Source organism: Miniopterus natalensis, chromosome 19 (genome assembly GCF_054644295.1).
Source record: "Miniopterus natalensis isolate mMinNat1 chromosome 19, mMinNat1.hap1, whole genome shotgun sequence".
Lineage (NCBI taxonomy): Eukaryota > Metazoa > Chordata > Mammalia > Chiroptera > Miniopteridae > Miniopterus > Miniopterus natalensis.
Genome location: NC_142099.1, coordinates 32,173,577 through 32,192,154, shown reverse-complemented (window position 1 = coordinate 32,192,154; position 18,578 = coordinate 32,173,577). Strand labels below are relative to the sequence as shown.

Sequence of the window (18,578 nt, the reverse complement as noted above, 5' to 3'; positions counted from 1 at the left end):
TCCTGCCCCAGAACACATTCCAAACTAAAATGGACAGCACCTGTCCAGTGCAATATCTTTGCAATGATCTGTTCGGGTCCTCAGGATGTGAAAAGACAGCACCCTCTCAGCCCTCTTATACAGAATTAGGGTTCAAGGCATATCCTGGCGATGGGCACAGAAAGCGATATTCCTACTTAAGGGGCAAAGCAAGTCCCCCCGAGCAGCTCTCCTGGGGACGGAACCACAGGGCCAATGGCTCCCTGGGCAGCACTGGCTGCCCTGTCCACACACAGACCAGTGTCCCCATGTCCCAGATGCCTCTGCATCTCCGCCTCTTCTCAGCAGATGGTCTCAGGCTTCTCGGGGACTTCAGGGGGTGGGGCAGGGGCAGGCGGATGGCTCACCTTGGGAGAGCTGATGGATCGCCTCATCACATAAGCAGCGGGGTCAGCATAGATGTCCTCACTGCGAGGCGGCAGCCGCTCAAAACGGGCACTGGGTGAACGGACAGGGGAGTAAATTCGGGCGTGGCTATAGGAGCCCTGGCTGGGCGAGCGGGGCACAGAGTGGGACCGGGGCTGCAAGGACAGGCGGCGCAGGGAGCTGGAGGCGGCCTCCAGCTCGTCATAGTAGACGGACTGCCTGGAGGGGCTGGGGATCCAGACGGTGCCATCCTGCCGCCCGTAGCTGGCAGGCTCCTTCCACCCACACCCATTGCGGAAGGAGTGGCGCTTGTCCTCCAGGGCCCAGGGGGCGCTGATCCGGTCGTAGGCAGGCATGGAGCAGATGCTGTCTGGCCGCACCCCGGGTGGGTAGTACTGGTAATCGTCAGGGTACTGGGAGGAGTAGGGGCCATAGTAGTCAGGGGGCCTGCGGGACATGGGGTAGAACCTAGAGGGACTGAGAGAGGGAACAGTGTAAGGAAGTAGGCAGAGGGGCATGTCCCCCCCATCTGCCCATTCCCCCTGCCACACCTCTGAGTCCTCCAGCCCAGTGAGGGGTTTGATCAGGGGAGGGGTGCCTCAGGCTGGCCTCGTGAGCACACACAGCCTCAGGGAAGACCCCGTCCTCAGAACTCCTCCCTCAGCCACCTCCCTGAGCTCCCAAATTCCACCAGTCAGAGCTTCCATGTTCGTCTCTTTAAAAATGAAACATCCCAGGGGAGAAACTTTAAGCCTTATTAGCCATCTCTATCTCCACGTGAACCAATTTATCAGATCCTGTCCAGAGGCAAACAGAAGAAAGCGAGTATACCAGGCCCCCGGAGGAGAGCGGGGAGGAACAAAGGGCAGCTCCCGGCTCTCCCGGGACTGTGCCAGGGGAGGCGCTCGCCCGGGGAGGGGGGGCAGCGGCCGGCGCCAGACCCCCGGCGGCCAGCAGCCCTCCCGAGGCTGCTGCCTTCCACTGCCCGAGCTGCCCGGACCCCAGGGCCCAGAAAGTATCTTCAAACGGTTGAAAGCCAGTCACTAGATGAGAGTGCATTGGTACAGACGGCAGAACTAGGATCAATGAGTGGCAACATTTTGTTTCTTTCCTCTTTTTAAAAACAGCCGATAAACATTGGCTTGCAAACAATTAGAGCCGTTCAAGAATGGAGTCGGCTTGGCGCTTGATTAGTGCATCTCCTGTCGGTAGAAACCTGGACAGAGGATGCTGTGCGAGGGTCAGAGCTCTGGTGGGCGGATGCCTGATTGGAATAATTTTAAGGACCCTCCCTACGACTGCCGGCCTGTTTCCTGGGCCACCCATCCCCCTCGCGGAGAGATACTGGGTGCTCTGTCCCTTCCTCTGAAGGAAGTAGACAGAGAGCAGAGTCAGGGGCAGAGGGAGCCTTGAGGGCAGGAAAGGATTAGGGTAAGCGGGACGCTGGGGTTTCTTGGTTTCACAACACAGCCTGGGTTCCAAAGGGGCTGCCTCTTATGTTACTCCCCAGCCCAGCCCTCAGAGGAGACAGCAGCCCAGCGCCACCCCGCCCCTCGCCAGCCTCACCTCCGAAGGTCTTCAGGCGGGGGCACCCCCCGACGCAGGTTCACCCACTGCTGAAGCTGGTTCATGGAGCTCTTGCGCTGGGCAATCTTGTCAGGGTTGGTGTGCGGGGGGAAGCTGGGCCGGTGTCCCCCACTCTCTGAGTCCTGAGGCGGGAAAGCCGTGCTCCCTGGTCGGCTGGGGGAGCTGTACTGCCAGCCGTTGGGCTGGGTGGGCCGCTCCCCGCCCCCAGGGACCCTTGGGCCCTCAGGGTAAGGGCTGCCTGGCTCTGAGGCTGGTTCCACTCCAGCTTGGATGCCATTAGCTTTCACCAGCGGCTCGCTCTGGACTTCGGGCCTCTCGGGCCTCCTCTCTGCCTTCTCGCAGCCTCGGCCATCGCCCTCCCCTCGAGTCTTGGCCTCTGGCTCAGGCTTGGGGAGGCTGTTGTGAGGTGGCTGGTGGTGGTGTTTGCTGGGTGGGATGTTCTCTGAGTCTGGCTTCTCGTGGCTGCAGGGTGCCAAGGGAGATGACGTAAGTGATTCCGGCCCAGCAGGGAGTTGGGTGGGGGGTGGTAAACTGGGAGGGAGAAAGGGGTGGAGAAGGGTGGGCAGAAAGGTAGCAATGGAGACAGAATTTGATAAATTACAATTCTGTCTCCCAATTATAAAGCCATCGATTCTGCCTACGCGTAACGTGTTCATTCTGCCCTCCAGGTCGTCTCCCACGGGCCACTCCGCTCCCGTCAGCTGATCTGCGTCAGCCCGGCCTTCAAGCTGTGGCCTAGACTAAGCTCACCCAAGTCTCGGTCTTCTCTGGAGTCTGTCCCTGACACAGCCCCAGACTTGGTCTACACGACACTGAAACTTCACAGCGCTGGCCATCCTGATGTCCCAGCCACAGAGGCCTGTTATAGGCCAGCCCTCCCTCCCATAAAGGTTCCTCGAACTGGGCTTCCTGGCAGGATGGGGACAGGACCGCTCGCTGTGGGATCAAACACGGAGGCACTGGGGCAGAAGCTTGTGCTACAAACGCTACAGGCATAGAAACATGCTAGTTCCTTCTCAGAAACAAGCTTCTTCCAGGACCAACTTTTCGTTAAATATGAGGTCCACAAGGCAGGAGCCTGTCAGAATTTTACTCCCTTGTTTTCCTAACACTCGATAGCGTGCCTTGCATGTTTCTATTTATGGTAAATTTTTATGAAATGAATGAGTGAACCACTGGAAGCATGCCCCTTGGGTGAAGCAAAGATGGACTCTTGTGACAATGTTCCCCCTATAGTTTCTCAAACTCGCCATATTCAAGCATTCTTGCCGAGACACTGCTTGGTCTACATTTCTAGTCCATGTGAATAGACTTGGAGTCTATACTGTAACAGCTCCTTTTAGATCCCTGTTAACATCAAACTCAACACCCTCCAGTAGAGGCAGGCACCCAGATTGTGGCTGAGGAAGTGATGGGAACGGCCACGTACCGGGTGCTCATGACATACCAAGCATTTTATACACTGTATAGTCCTCACAGCAGCCTATGAGGCAGGACTGTAATTGTATAAACTATATACAAGCTATGAGGTAGGATTATAATTGCTGTCTTTGAGGGCAGGAAGCTCAGGTTCACAGAGGTTAAGTAACTTACACTGAGGTCTCACTGTGGGTAAGTGACCACGTTGGGATTTCAAGCTGAGTCCACCTTCGTGTGCTTAACATGCACAATCAAGGAAAACTGAGCAAATGAGCCTAGTCTTAGGCTCTTGGCCAGGCCCCACTGGAGCCCAGCTTCTCTCTTGACCTCCACCAGCTCAGAGAGAAGAGGAGGAGCGGTCAGGGGAAGAGACTGCAGCTCTGAAATCGCGTAGCCAGGCACCCTGTTCAGTGGTGCAACCCAGCACAGTGGGGTCGGTGATGGCATAGAGTGGGGTGCTTCCTCTCTCTTCCTTTTTCCCTAGCACTCCCCACACGTAGGCCCTGTACCCTGGTACTCACTTGAGGCGCACAGCTTGGGGCACCGACTTCTGGGCTGGGGGGATCTGTACTCGGGCAGCCTCCCCCATGGCCTGGATCCAGGCCTCCTGCTCCTCAGGGCTCTCAGCACTGAAGAAGTAGGTGCGGACCCCGGCGTGCTCAGCCTGTGGGGAGACGCAGTGCTTGGAACCGGCCCCGGTCTCGTCCACCCAGCACACGGTCACCTGTAGGAAGAAGACACCCATACCCACAGAGTGGGTGGTCAGGAAGGCTGTGCCCATGACCTGCAGCTTTTTCCACATGGAGCTCAGGAGCAAGGTGAGGAGGGGGCCCACAGGCATATCGGGTGCTCCAGGTGTCTGCCTTGGCTAGCTCTCTGGACACCACTGGGCAGCTTAGGTAAGCTTACTTGCCCCACCTGAGGTGATTACAAGCAGGAGGGACAATTACCATGCCCACTTTCCCATCAAATTCTATCTCCAATTTGAAGGGCAGTTAGCCAATGTCTGGGAGAGATGCCCCCAGCACACACCAATGTCCGGGCCTCTGAGAAGCTAGTACTGCCTCCTCCGTGCAGGCAGCTGGGCCTCTCTCGTGGCATGCAAGGGGCACACGCAGACAGTCAGGGCACGCTACCTAGTTGGCGGCCGCGAGCAGGTGCGGCAGGCGGGAACCCAGAAGAAAGCTCCTGTCCGGAGGAGGGGTCCTCACGCAGTCAGGAGGAGAAGCAGAGAACAGGTCAACCGAACACCAGAGGGAGAGACAGAGACCACGTGGCAGGAATGTCGAGGAGCAGATAAAAGTGGGGGGCTATTCAAACAATCCCCTTCCACTCGGTGTTACCACTGGACAACAGCAGCCAGCAATGCCCAGTGCGGCCCACCAGGAGGCAGTGGAGAGCTTGCACCAAGGGAATTTGGGCTGGTGGCAGAGAGAAGTCAGGGAATCCCAGTGCTAACCCTAGCTCTGTTCCTGGCCAGCTCTGGCCTCAATGGATGCGTCTATTGAATGGGAGGGGTCTGCCTGGTGAAACTCAAGATTCTTAGGTTCCAAGGAAAAGCAGCTCCAGCGTTCGATTTTTTGTGGGATCTCAGCATACCCCCTAGGTGAGACTTTCCGTCTCCCAGGACAAGCATGTTTATCCCACTCTACATGAGATCCAAAGTGATTCAGAGTCTCAGATGGGAACCTCACTTTGGCCTCTGACCCCTTGGGGGATAAATCCTGGACCTCTGGCATTGAAAGGAGAGAAGACAGGGCTCCTCTGGACAAGCCCCAGGGCTCTCTAAGCAGCGATATCAAATCCACACCCTCCAAATGCTCTCCTGGCTGGACCTTGGTTCCACTGCAGCCCCTTCCCCCTGCAGAGGATTCCTTCCTGACAGGAGCCCTTACCCAGTGAGGGCACGTCTCCTTTTCCAGGGGTAGAGATAGGCCTCCTTCCTCTGGATACCGTCAGTCCCCACCCTCCAGCAGGGGGCCCAGCATGTTGGCAGAGGCAGGGAGGTGCTGAGAAAAAGCCAACGAAGCTGTGAGGAGGTGTCTGGGGGTTTGAACCTAGGTAGGGATGTGGAGAACAGGGGCCCAGGCAAGCCCTCCGTGGTGGAGAACACAGGGCTATGGTAGAGGAGACGTGGGACGGGTCTAGGCGTGCCCTGGGGCTGGTGGGAGTGGACAGCAGATGAGTTAAATGCTCAGCATCTTGTGAGCCTTCTGAGTGCAGAGCACTGCTCTGGGCACCAGGCCCGGGAAAGCTGAGACGTGCTCTCTGCACTCCGAAGAGCTCGTGGTCAACCGGAGGGCACCATGTGCCCACAGGGAACGAGGAGAGAGCAGAGGCCTGGGAACAACTACTGGTGACAGGGGAAGGCAGAGGGCCTGGGGAAGACAGGGCAACTGCAGGGGAGCCAGGAGGGGACACCTGCCTGGAGCCAGGAAAGGGGACCAGAGAATTGCGGGAGGTGCCCAGTGGGGCATAGTCCAAGCCCCACAGGGCTGGAAGAGGTCATGGCATTCAGCAGTGGGTGGGGCAGGGACAGTCCAGGCTCATCATCAGCCTTCCAAGAGTTTCACTTGGTGGCCACAGCAGGACAAGCCTCCTTTCCCTGGGGAGGGGCCTCTGAATAGCCACAACTGGAACCCTTTGTGGCCACTGAGTACAGCTCTCTGAGCTGGTTTAAAGAGACAGTGAACTCCTTGGGGGATGGGGAGGGAGGAGAGCAGCTGATGGGCCCAGAGGGAAGATCTGGGGTTTAGGGTGGGTGGATGTCAGTCAGCGGGTGTTGATCTGATGCCTGGCGAGCTCCGCGCTGGAGTGCGCATGTGTCCGTGCACCGGTCTGGAACCGAGGGTGAGGCAGGCTGTCTGCCTGTGTGGGTGAGTGTGTGCATGTGCATATAGCAGGACTGTTTGTTGTTGGGTAAACAGCTTGTTCCTGTTTTCACAGCTAGAACCCAGCTCCCTGGAGCCAGAGTTTTATTAATTGTTCATTCTGTTCACACCTCTGTCAGACAGGACCCAGGGAGGCTGCAAACTAATTATGTGCAAAAGAAGTCCCTCCTTGTTCCCAGAGTAGCACCTGTGTGTGCTGTCCACCTCCACTCTGAGGCCAGGTGGCCGGAGTCTGAAGGACAGAAAGGGGCGGTCTCTCAGGCTCAGACCCTGACCTGGGGTAACCTGTAGGTCCCATCACCTAATACCACAGCTTCAGGTTTGCAGGGCCTTGGACAGCAACTCTCCACTGGGAGAGAGAGCTTTGTGCTAAGAAAATCCACGGGCAATATCATATTTGGAAAATGAAAAGGAACCTAGGGTCTTTTCATCATAAAATACAAAAAGAGCCTGGGATTTTTAAAATCATTTTTAATAGGTCATCCATTTTTAAATGTGACGAAACACTGCCTAGGATGAGCCAGCTGCAGCCTTGGATGGGTGGGTCCCCAGGGCTTCCGAGGGAGCCGTGCTGAGCGGGCAGGAGAGGCCCATCTCCCTGCGTACTTGTTCTATCCAACTGTCCACATGAGGTTTGCTTCTCTTGATTATAATGAAATTCAACCCCTAATTTCCTCTAAACATTAAAATCTGAGTAAGTTTGATTGTGGATCTAGTTTCCTGGGCCCAAGGTGGGAAGAAAGACTTTCCAGAAAGAATTTCAGCCCCTCCACCCCCCAGCCTGTAGCTCCTGCCTCGCTGCTAGGGGTCTCCCAGGTGGCCAGGAGCCAGGCCACTGGGCAGAGGGTCCACAGGCTCAGGAAACAACTGGGCTACATTTATTGATATTTATCTGAATAGAGTTGATATACTCCTCCCTCCACCCCTAGGAAAAACTGTGGTACCACTGAAACACATCTCTCCTGGCCCACCCGAGGGAGAACCACCCACCCAACCCCAAGGAAAGAGGAGGGGGTCCCGGCACGGCCTCACCTTAGCCTTAGGACAGCCTGCATGGAGCCCAGGGGCCACTGCCCACTCTTTCCCTCCACTACCACTTCGACTCCTTCGGGAGGTGGCTCTTGACCTCTCTCCATCCCCCTGTGCTCTAGAAGAACACGCCTCCCTCCCCCATCTGACCGGGGAGAGGAAGGCCAACTGACCTTAAAGGTGTGTTTTCGACTGATGTTGTCCGAGGGCTGCACCGCGGCCACCCGGAAACTCAGGAGGGGGATGCTGCCCAGGATGCTCTCCTCCTTCTCGTCTGTTGGGAAGTAGAGGCACGGTGAGGTGAGCGTGCGCGTGCAAGGGGGCAAGAGGGGCACGGCAACCCTATTATGATAAACTGCGATACGTATTTGTTGCCCATCTACTGGCAGGTGCTCAGGGCCACCATATACCACCACATGGGTGTGCTCTGCACAGCACCCAGACGCATACTCCCTGGAACTGGGCACGTGGTGGCTCTGCAGACACGCTCTAGACCTGTCCAGAGGTGAATGGGAGGGAAGCAGTCCCACCTCAGGGAGCTGACACTCTACTACACAAGTAAGCAAATCAGTTAGACCTAAGGTTTGGGAGTGTTTGCTCTACGCCAGACACTGTTCTGAGTGGATTTAACCCTCTCAACAATCCTAGGTGCTTTATTACCCCATTCCATGGGTAAGGAGGCTGAGACGCAGAGAGGTTAGGTAATTTGTCCAGGTTACTTAAGTAGAAAGCGGTGGACTGGTCTCTGAACCCGAGGAGTCTGACTCCCAAGCTATCATCCCTAACCACTGTCCTATGCAGAGTGCCTGTCCAGCACGAGACAATCCCAACGGCCACACAGAGCGGGGCAACAGGATGGGCGTGGGAGAGTGGGCAGCCCCTTCCTTGCTCTGGCTCCTCTGGGTGACTGTTTCTAAGGTCCTTGCAGGCACCCAGCAGCTGCTTTGTCTTCTCCTGGCACAGACACACTCCCTTTACCGTCCTCGTGTCTCCAGGGAAGGCTTGCCCCTGCATGGCCTCCTGGCCCTCTGGGCCCTGGATCAGGCTAACAATCAGGCTGTTGCATAATTCATCCTGGATCTCCAAAGGAGCCTGACGGATTAGCTAGGCGGGCCCCCAGCTGTCAGCAGGAGGCCCGAAAGGGTGGGGGTGTTCTGCAGGATAGGATGGGGGCCACTATGAGGCCATGGCAAGACCCTCCCCACTTGCCCAGAACAGCTCTTTATTCCCTGGGCTGGAAATGCTGTAAAACCCCGATAGGGTTCAGAAGAAATCTCTTAGGGTTTATAAACTCCACTGGTTCTCTTTCCTCTTACTCACCACTTGCACAAGATGCTTGGCTCAATGTCCAGCTTCGAGTGCAGACCTCGCCTGGTACCCAGAGAAGGGCTAAGCCAAAGGAACAGGAGGGACCAGGGCTGGAGACCCAGGGCCTCTTCAGGAAAGCAGAGGCTGCCAGCCCCTAGAGGAGACAGGCGCCTGCCTGGTACTGTCCCGGTTGGTATTTAGGGGATCTCCGGAGAGCATCTGACCCCAATAGTGGATAGTGACCCCCATAGCAGTGCCCTTTGAAGAGCACAGATTTTTAAAGTTCTGCCCTCATGCCAGGCTGAGAGTTTCTCCTCTGAAGAGAGCCTGGCTTTCCCCCAACTTTGTTCACACTCTGGCTCCATTGCAGCCCTCTATCCTGGAGGCCCAGCCCGGGCAGATTCTTATCCCCCGATCTTGGGGTTTCCTCTGTGACTGGGCCCTGAATATGCAGCCCCTTCCTGATTTCTCTCCTCAGAGTTCAGGTGGCAGCAGCTGAGGGCACAGGAATAGCAGTGTGGGGCGGGGGTGGGGGGGGGTCACTGGGTACAACCTTTGTTTGCCAAAGTTAATGATTCACTGAGTTGCTCCAGGAAGGCCCAGAGAAGTCTGGCTCTGCCCTTTCCAGGGTGTGGAGGGGCAGGGAAAGGAAACCGTCTCTCCTCCTCCACCCAGTGCCCTGCATCAGCGGGACGGGACCACCACTGTCACCACCCTCACTCTTCCCTCTGTGCCCTCCCTGACCCAATGTTGCTGTGTATATTTGTATATTTTTAAAATACCTTCCTAGAGATTACTTCGCCAGTGTTATCAGACCTTTGCCCTCTGGTTTTTGGAGAGGGTCGGGAGTGAGTGTTGGGTGGACAAAGAGTGCAGAAGCTGGGGATATTCATTTATTCCTCATTGATGGAGCACCTACTGTGTGCCACTCACTGTGGTGGGTGCTGTGGACATAGCAGTGAACAAAGTGGACTAAATGTGCTGCCTCCACGGATCAGACTGTGCCTTTTGTGGGACAGGAAGAAGGTCAGCACACAAGCTCCAGTGAGTGGGTGGCCTGCCGATAGCGATCTGGCAGATGGGACAGAGTGGTGGGCACTCATCCCCACAGGCCTGGGGACAAGCTCACCTTTATAGTAGAAGAGGCAGCGGTCCACCAGGACGAACCAGCGTTTATTCCACTGCTTGACCCCAGAGCTGGCCTGCGGAGCAGTGGAGAGAGACAGACAGGAGGGCTGTGAGCTGGGCATGGGGAGGAGCGGGATGCGTTAGGGAGAGCGCTGCACTAACCATCAGGATATCCTGCATCTGGTTGCAGCTCGGCCACTAACAAGTAGCACTAACCCCCTTGAGACCCCAGATGCAGGAACCCGACATTGGATTATTGCCTGTGACCTTCAGTTCTGTCATCCTGGGCCTCAGTGCCTTCCCCCCGCCCAGGGAAGTTAACAAGGCAGGAGACGAGCCAGAGCGAGTGAGCAGAGGGCAGGCAGGGACAGTGGCAAGGCCACTAGGGAGAACTGGACCCTAGACTTAAAGGACCCCATCCTTTCCATAGCAAGAGGCACCAGCTGAGGATGAGTCAGCAGGTTGCTCTAACAGGGTGGGTGACCTAGCATATTTCAAAGTCATTGTATCTGCCATCAGGAGATCTAGCTGGATTCTCAAATAGGACACTAATTTTTCTGTGTGATTTAGAAAGATACTTGACTTCTCTGAGCTTTCATAAAATTAGAAGATTCATTCACAGAGATATACCAAGTGAGGGATGGGAAGACATACCAAACAGGAATGGACTGTGGCAAGCTCAGAGGAATTTCAGTGCTACAAGGAGGAAGCACTGGGCATGAGGGGGGGGAGGGGGACAGAATGGCAGAGGGGGCCTCACCTGTTTGAAGAGCCAGCCCGCCTTGGTGACAGGTGCGTTGGGGTTCCGCTTCATGGAGTGTGAGCGCTTGCCAAAGGCAATGGCCTTGCGGGATGTCCGGGTGGCCTGTGGAGGCAGAGAGAGAAGCTGGCCTGGCGTCTTCCCTCTCCTGCTTGCTGTTCCACCAGCCAGGGGAGCAGCTGAACCTCTCTGGGCTTCTCCCGAGGCGCCCTCACACTGAGAGGCCCACGTGTGAATCTTGGGCCGGTTACTAACTCAAGAGCACAGCCTCTTAAGTCTTTGGCTCTTTGTCTTACCCCTAAAATGGGGCTCAAAATGATAACCTGCCTGTCTGACAGCGGTGGGCTCTTGGGGTTTTCTTGAGGAGAAAATAAAATTTTTCATTTCACTCCTGGCCTACCCTTCTTCTATCCTTACGCCCCACTGCTTTCACAATGCTTTCTGGGACCCACCAGCTGCCAGCAACTTGCCTGTACCACCGTCCTCAGTGTCCTGTTCATTCTCAAGTGCCCCACACGCCACGGAGCTGGGGACACCCGCGGGAGGGCCCCAGCTCCTCGCCGCTGCGTGGGCACTGCCCTCCTTCCACAGCCTGGCGTGACCTCCTTCCTGAAGCACCGCTGACCTCCCAGCTATTCACCCGCCCACCCCTCGGTACTCCAGCCTCCTCGCCGCTCTGCCCCGGCTTCCAGCAGCACTCAGCCGCCGAGCTCTGCCGGACGAAATCCATACACCTGCGGATTGGAGCCACACAGGTTGGCTCTATGACCTCGGGTGACCTTTCAACACTATAGAGCAATATTTCATATGTGCCTTGTTGACCACTGTTCCTGTTCTCCGAACCTTGGGCATATTCTCAAACCCCCCAATGCCCTCTCCGCCCACCCAGCTCCTCTCAGCAGAAAACCCTGCGTCCTACTTCCCAGCAAAAGTTGAGGATGTCAGGTAGGAATGTCTTTAACTTCCTAGACACCCCCACCGCACCCTGCCAGCTTCAAATGCCTTTTTTCTGCAGCCTCAGGAAGAGCGCCCCTTTCCTATCCAGGCTAACAGCATCCCTGCATCTGATTCCTGTCCCCACAGAAACGTGACTCGCTGGCTGTCCCCTTTCTCCTGAACCGACCCACTGGCTCATTCCAATCTTGCTTCTAACATCTTGAAACAAAGCAAAATAAACAAAGAAAACCTACCTCCATGTTGCATATCTCCCAGCTTCCACCCTCTGCCCCTCATTTCCCTTAACGGCTGTTTCTTTAAAAGTGTTTTTGTGTTTTTTTTTAATATTTCAAATATTTTAGAAAAGTGGGGAATAAATCACCACTACGTGTTGGGTTTTTTCTCTAATAAAAAATGACAAATGGGGTGGAAACTCCCCTTGAGCCCCTCCCCAACCTCATTACCTTTCTTCCTCCCTACAGGCAACCGCTGACCCAAAATTAGCACGCCTGTCCATGGCTACATGCTTGTACTGCATACTTATCTATAAAAATGTGGCACTGCTTTTCATGTTTATACATTTTACATAAATGATATCTTTTTCATATTCTGCAGCTTGCTTTGCACTCAACATTACGTTTTCAAGATTTATCCTTGTTAAGGCACACAGTCCTAGTCCCTTTACTTTTCGGAGAGTACTCCATCGCATACCCAGGCCACCACTGATTGTCTAAATTCTTAGAAGAACTGTTTCTCTTCTTCAGTGGTTTTCTATCTCCCCTTTCACCGCCTCTTCAGCCCTCTCTGGTTTGTCTTCTACCCTCATCGCACCACTGGAACGACTCTAGTCAGGTGTCCAGTTACTGCAACATCGTTAAACCCCGTAGACGTTTTCTTCTGAGTAAGATCCCATCACGCGGACCTCCCTGCAACATACTTCTCTGGGCGACTTCCTCCCGAGACCCTCTTCCTTCCTGCACCCTTTCTGAGCTCTCAACTGCCATGTCCTTCATAAGCCAGTCTTCTTTTGCTATCCCCCTCGATCGGTGGTTCTCAATGAGGGTGAGGCATCTTTGTTCCACGGGGGCCATAGGACAATGTCTAGAGACATTTTTGGTTGTCACAGGGTGGGTGCTGCTGGCATCAAGTGGGTAGAGGCCACACATGCTGCTCAACACCCCATAATAAGTAATCCCACACTGCAAAGAATTATCCAACACAAAATGCTAATAGCGCTGAGGCTGAGAACTCCTGGTCTAGATGTTGGTTTTCTAGAAGGTTCTGGCCTGAACACCTCGCCTGTTCTTTGGAGCCTGCAGGCACAGCTGGATGGGCTGATACGTTTCCTAGGATTCCTGACTGACAGCCTGCCTCAGAGGCTGGACTCACCCGGGCGCTGGGCCGCTCTGGAGGGACCTCGGACACCATGTTGTGGTTGGATATGTCACTGGTGGTGGTAGCCGGGCGTTTCCCACCTGCTTTATTGGACATGTCCAAGGCCGATCTGATTTCAAGTTGACCAGAAGAGAAGAAAGAGACTATTCAGAACCAAGAAACAATGGAAACCACCATCCCTTTCCCACCCTGCCACCCACTGTTCCAACATCAGCACAAAATTAGATCCCCTAAGTGCTATCAAGAGGTCATCTCAGCTACTCCTCAGCTTTTCTGAGACTTTATGCCAGTAATCTTGGGCTGTCTCTTCTTTCTTTCCTGTAAATTTATTTTAAAAACCTCAACCCTAGGACTCTGGAACTCCTTTCTCTTTTAATTTAAAAGACACAACAGCCCAGTGCATTATGAGAGTCATTTAATTACCTGTTTTCTTTCTTTCACTGAGTCGAGAAGCAGAGTGAGTAGAATTAGCATTTGGCTCTCACGGTTACATCAGGCTCCCTCACTGTCCCCTCAGAGGCCCCTGGCTGATATGCCCACCTCAGGCCTGGCTCACTCCCTTAGCCCAACCTGGGATCTGCTACAATTTGGGGAAAGTGGGCAAGAGGGTCAAGCCGGAGGGTCCTAGGAGCTTCCAGTCCTCGGAACTGAGGGGAGTGACCCTAAATCCCTTTGCTCCCCTTTCCCTCATTTGTTCCCCTTCCCTGCTGCCAAATGGTGATGGGGTGGAGGGAGCCAAAGACAGAGAGGTCAGGCAGTGAGTGGGGCCGACCTACGTTTTCAGGTCAAATTTTTTGTTTTCTTCTGGGACCTGGCCAGTCACTGGGTGTAGAAACGTGTTCCGTCTTTCATTGTGGCTGCGGAGGCAAAAGAGAGAAGTTGGGGTCAAGATGAAGGAAGCAGAGGCACAGGCAAAGGACCAACAGGCCCTGGGCAGTGACAGGACCCATGACCATGTGGGAGCCCGTCTCGGTCCTGTAGTGGGACCCTGAGGCCAGATGGGAGGCTGGGCCGTGGAGAAAGCAGCACAGTCGGGTGGGGCGTGGAAAAAGCCCCTTCACTAGCCCGTGTTAACTACTTACTGGAGACCCCTGAGGCTGGACATGGCCCCACCTAACCCTCCCAGTGGTGGTCCTGGACAGGCATGTGGGTGGGGCAGGGAGGGACAGGACGGTCCAGATTTCACGTGGGGTGTGTTCTCCCCTAGGGACAAAGCCTGCCAGTGCTCTACATAAAAACTGCTCACTCATTTCTGCTGAGAGAATCCTCTCATGACCTTGGACTCCTTCCTCTGCTGCTCTATGTGCCATCTCCGTAGGTGAAATGAGAGATCCAGAAACTCCACTCCTGAGCTTGGGGGGGGGGGGGGGGAGGCCCACCCCACCCTCCCCACCCACCCTCTAAGTCCAGGGTCTCCCATCTAAGTGCTACTGGATATCACCGAGACCTCGGGAGCTGTCGGCAGTGAGGTTAAGAGCTGGCTCAGCAGTCAGATCTAATTAAGGGATGTGTGGCCCAGAAGTGGGGTGTTGTGAGGACAGCCTGCAGGAAGCAGGGGGCATGGACCAGGGGCGGGGTCTGTGCAGAGGCAGATGGGGAGCAACACTGTGGCAGCTCCTCTGGAAAGTCTTGTCGACTGAATGTCAGGCGGGTTCCCTGGTGGCTGTCTTAGGAGACGGGGGAGGAGCAGTAGATAGAGCTTGAAGGGGCTGGTACAGTGGGTCTAAGCCACAAAGGGCGGCCACTGGAGATGGGTTCTGCACACAGGGGACCACCTGGCAAGAAAGCTGCAGGAGATTCAAGCATGCAGCCAGTGAGGGGCTGGAGGAGTGCTAAGGTCCTCTTCACCCATCCCTCTTGAGAGACACTGTGGGAGCCCAGAGCAGGCTCAGGTCACCCCTGGACAGAGCCTGCTGAGGTTGTACTGAGGCTGTGGGTCCTAACACGGCTGGCCACGTTAGCCTCCCACAGCAGAGGGCCAGCTGGTCAGCCTGTGCCAGAGGAAAGAGATCTTAGCCTGGTCCCTTCAGGTGCATGAGAGAAGTAAAAGAACCTCTGGAGACCCTTTTCAATAGCACTGAGACACATCCCAGCCCTTGGGCTGTTGAAAATAAAGATAATATCAAAAGGTATTTTTTCAGCTTCCAAAGCAGTCATGTTGAAATCAAATTCAAAGACGTGTAGTAGACAGAAGCACAGCAGGCGGTGGCTATAGCCTAAGGGGAAATCTGGGTTTTGCAGCCTGGGCTTGCTGGCCGGGACCCTAAGCCTGGCCACTGTCCACCTGGCCCGGGCTCTAACACTAGTATATTGATCACCTGCTCCCACTTCTCACACGCTCTTCCTCCCTCCCCGCCAGGTGCAACCAGGATGCTCTCTTCAATTAACAGCAGGGGACCTTTGCAAGGAAGGTTAGCGCTTTAGTCACCCTCAGCCCTGGCTCTGCCCCCACAGGGGTCCAGGAGACTGGCAGTCTGACAACTAAGGTCCTTGAGGTGCCAAGGTCTCTGCCTCTTCCCAGTGGCACAGAGCACCTGCCCCCACCCCAGTCCCCTTCTGCTCTACATGTTCTGGTGCTAACTCTGCTACCTTCCCTGCAGGTACTAGTACACACACACACACACACACACACACACACACACACACACACACACACAAGCGCACACAAGCGCACACACACGCAGGCACGCAAACAGTCTGCTGTCAGCTGGCACACTTCTTCCAGGGCACAGCAAGTTTCTCCCTGCCCCAGACTCTCCTACCCAGCAACCCCTACCAATGACGTCCTCTCTCCACCCTGGCACTACCAACTTCAAAATAGCTTCCTTCCCCTTGACAAGCACTGCAATGCAGCAACCACTGACCTAACCGCTCTCCCGCCTCCAGGTCAGGCGGGCAGACCCCACACTCTGAAGCCCCGGATCCAAGGAGTCGCCAACGCCGCCTGCTCTCACTTCGCTTGGCTTATGTCCATTGAAGATGATCCCTACCTGACCCGGCGATCAGCCCGAAACTTCAACATCTTTTTGGCAGCTCTGTCCCCGTCCGGCAGCCTCAGAGGACCTACCAGCCACCCTGCTCCTACCATCCCTCTGAGCAGTAAGTCCTTCAGTCCCGCGCAGGGCCCTGGCAGAGCTCCAGACACTGCCGGTCCCCCCTCCTCCTGGCTCTAGCAAGAGGGAAGGGGGAGGGTTCTCCCAGGTGGTGGGAAGGGTGCCCAGGTGCCCTAGGGGGCCTGAGGCTCCCCAGCATTCAGCCCGTCAGAGTGCTCCCGGCGGAGTGAGCGAGCAGGGGCTAATCGCCCCAGTCCAAGTCCCCCAGGAGAAAATGCTGCGGTGGAGACGGGCGTGCATGGAGCAGGTGTCAACTCCAGGTAGTCCGAGCTCACTGAGCTAAGGACGCGGAGCAGCCGGGCGGCTGGAGGAGTCGGGGGCTTGCACGCCCCTCGGCTCGGCAGAAACTCAGCCAGCTGACCCGCCGGGAAGACAGCCTCCCTGCCTCCGACTCCCAGCCCAGAATCACAGGCCCTGGGGCCGGAATCAACCTGCTTCCCAGAGACGCTGCTGATCATGTGGGCACAGGGTTAAGTGAAGCTCCGGATTCCTGTGCTATTGTTGCCACGCTGCCTGGAAGCCGAGGCTGATTACGTCTCCTCTCCTCTCCTCCCCGCCTGCCCAGCCTTCTTCTGTCTGGACAGGAGCAGAACGAGCGGAGCTCCTCTGCCAAGTCCCCCCACACACTCCCTTTCGGCCCAGCCCCAGCCCCAGCTCACTTGCCCTCTGCTGGGGCTAGTCCTGCTGAGGACGAGCCTGTGGGGCACATGGGTGCTGGTGCTGTGGAGCCAGAGCTGGTGGCAAGAACTGGCTTTGTGCTCGGAAGAGATCGAAGGCTCGTGAGGAAGAGGGCAGTAGACAGGGCTCAGGGGGGTCACCGTGTGTTTATTTCTGAAAATGTTCCCAGATGTGATATGATAAATTCCAGCTGTCAGCTGTCAGATCTGCTCAGGGGCAAGGAGATCTGCACTGTCGTTCATTCCCTGAACTCTCCAGACACCGAAGATGCTCAAATTTCCCCTCCGAATATCCTCCATGACTTAGGGTCCTGGGGCTGCAAGGGCCTCTGAAGGTCATCTCTTCCATCCCCCTACTTCCAGGCAAACCCGCTGGCCTGACAATCAACCTCCTTAAGTGCCTTTGTTGTTTGTAAAGGGTTCTAGCAAAGAAGGCTCCAGACCCACGCTGTCTTATACCGAGATGTTCTTTTTGATGCTGAATTTCAGTTCCTCTGGCTTTCAAGATTATTCCACTTTTGTCTTTGGATGATAGAATCCTTTCTGCCTAACATGGTTCCTTTTAGCAGCACCGGCCATTCTGTTGACATCATAGCCTGTTGTGGCAATTCTGTGATGTCACAACAGACACTGAAAGGGAGGGGCTAATCTAATTGTTTGGACTGAGGCGAGAGCTCCGTCAGAGAACAATGCAATCAGTGAACAGAAAAGTAAATGGACATTATTATTTAACCCATGATGAAACAAGCTGGTCAGATACAGCCGGGGTCAACAGCTGCTGATATTTAAGCAACTAATATTAAATTCAAAAGGCCAATATACTCAGACATTTAGAGGTACGTTTACAAATGCTTTGTCCTAATTACAAGAGGCTTCAGTTTCTAGGCGGCACCCTCTCCTGTCCAGTTTCCTGAGCCCTGTTATGGTTATGGAGAGCTGGGCCCTCTCCTGAGGCACACCTGAGGTCTCTGCCCACGCACAGTAGGAACTCAGTAAGTATTTGTTGAATGAATGAGCGACTGAATGACTGAACAAAAGAAACCCTTCATGTCTGAGTTAATTTTTATCCCCCTGCATTTGGAGTTTGACATTCTATTACCAAGGGTTTCCCTATCTCTGCTCCCTCTTAAAATTAATTACTTCCTCTCCATAAGAGAAGCTGCTTCTGCCCCCTCACCCCCTCACTCAGCTTCCCTGCCTGCTCCCCCTTGAATATATAGTTTGGCTTTGATCCATCTCCATTAGGAGGGGAAGAAAATTAAGCTCATCTGCACAGAAGGAGGGGGTGGAGGTGCATTGGGAAAATGAGTTTTCTTCCTGTAGAAGCAGAAAAATCCCCTTTCCTTTCAAGCTGAGCTCAGGGGCTTCCCACAGCCTTTGCTTAAGTTGCAAGTTGAATTACTTCTCCCATGCCCAGGGAATAGGAATGAAGGCTCAAGGGTTTGCCCTGCCTGTGGAGAGCTCTGAAATCCTTGGTTACGTCAGCGCATGGTGCACGGAATGCCTAGCTGGGGTTCTTTCCCTTCGCCACTAAATTGCCCAGAATGGCAGGTTTCCATTTCAGTCTAGACATCAGGGAGAACTTACCAGGTACAGAACATTAAAACAAGGTAACGGGAGAGGCGATTGGTTTCACCCACCTCTGCCCTTTCTTTTGGGACAACAAAGGGCCTCCATTTCTCAAGGGCAAATGGTTATGAACATATCTCCAAATGGACCCTGCAAATGCCACCAAGGAAAGGCAATGAAGCAGGTTTGGGGACGGAGGCAGGCGCATCTCTAACTTCCTGGGTTGCTCCTTAGGTGTTCACCTTGTCCACTGCACCTATGAAGGTGGCCCCAACGGCAGTGCCATCAGTGGGAAGAGAAATGGCAGAACCAGGCTTTCGATCCAAGATCCAACGGGAATTAGCATTTTGATTTGACTTCT

The 18,578-nt window shown here is 55.0% G+C and overlaps 1 protein-coding gene across 1 annotated transcript in view; it reads right to left on the bottom strand.

The window, feature by feature from the left end:
- PLEKHA6 (pleckstrin homology domain containing A6) overlaps positions 1-18,578 on the bottom strand; it is a 66,476-nt gene that overhangs the window by 22,345 nt on the left and 25,553 nt on the right. The window contains exons 2-9 of the mRNA XM_087827860.1: positions 13,635-13,715; positions 12,853-12,967; positions 10,528-10,632; positions 9,769-9,841; positions 7,505-7,605; positions 3,933-4,135; positions 1,972-2,454; positions 387-882 (exon numbers count right to left, since the gene is read on the bottom strand). Coding sequence (XP_087683986.1) covers positions 387-882; positions 1,972-2,454; positions 3,933-4,135; positions 7,505-7,605; positions 9,769-9,841; positions 10,528-10,632; positions 12,853-12,954 — 1,563 coding nt within the window. The 5' untranslated portion in view covers positions 12,955-12,967; positions 13,635-13,715. The remainder of the gene's footprint in view (positions 1-386; positions 883-1,971; positions 2,455-3,932; positions 4,136-7,504; positions 7,606-9,768; positions 9,842-10,527; positions 10,633-12,852; positions 12,968-13,634; positions 13,716-18,578) is intronic.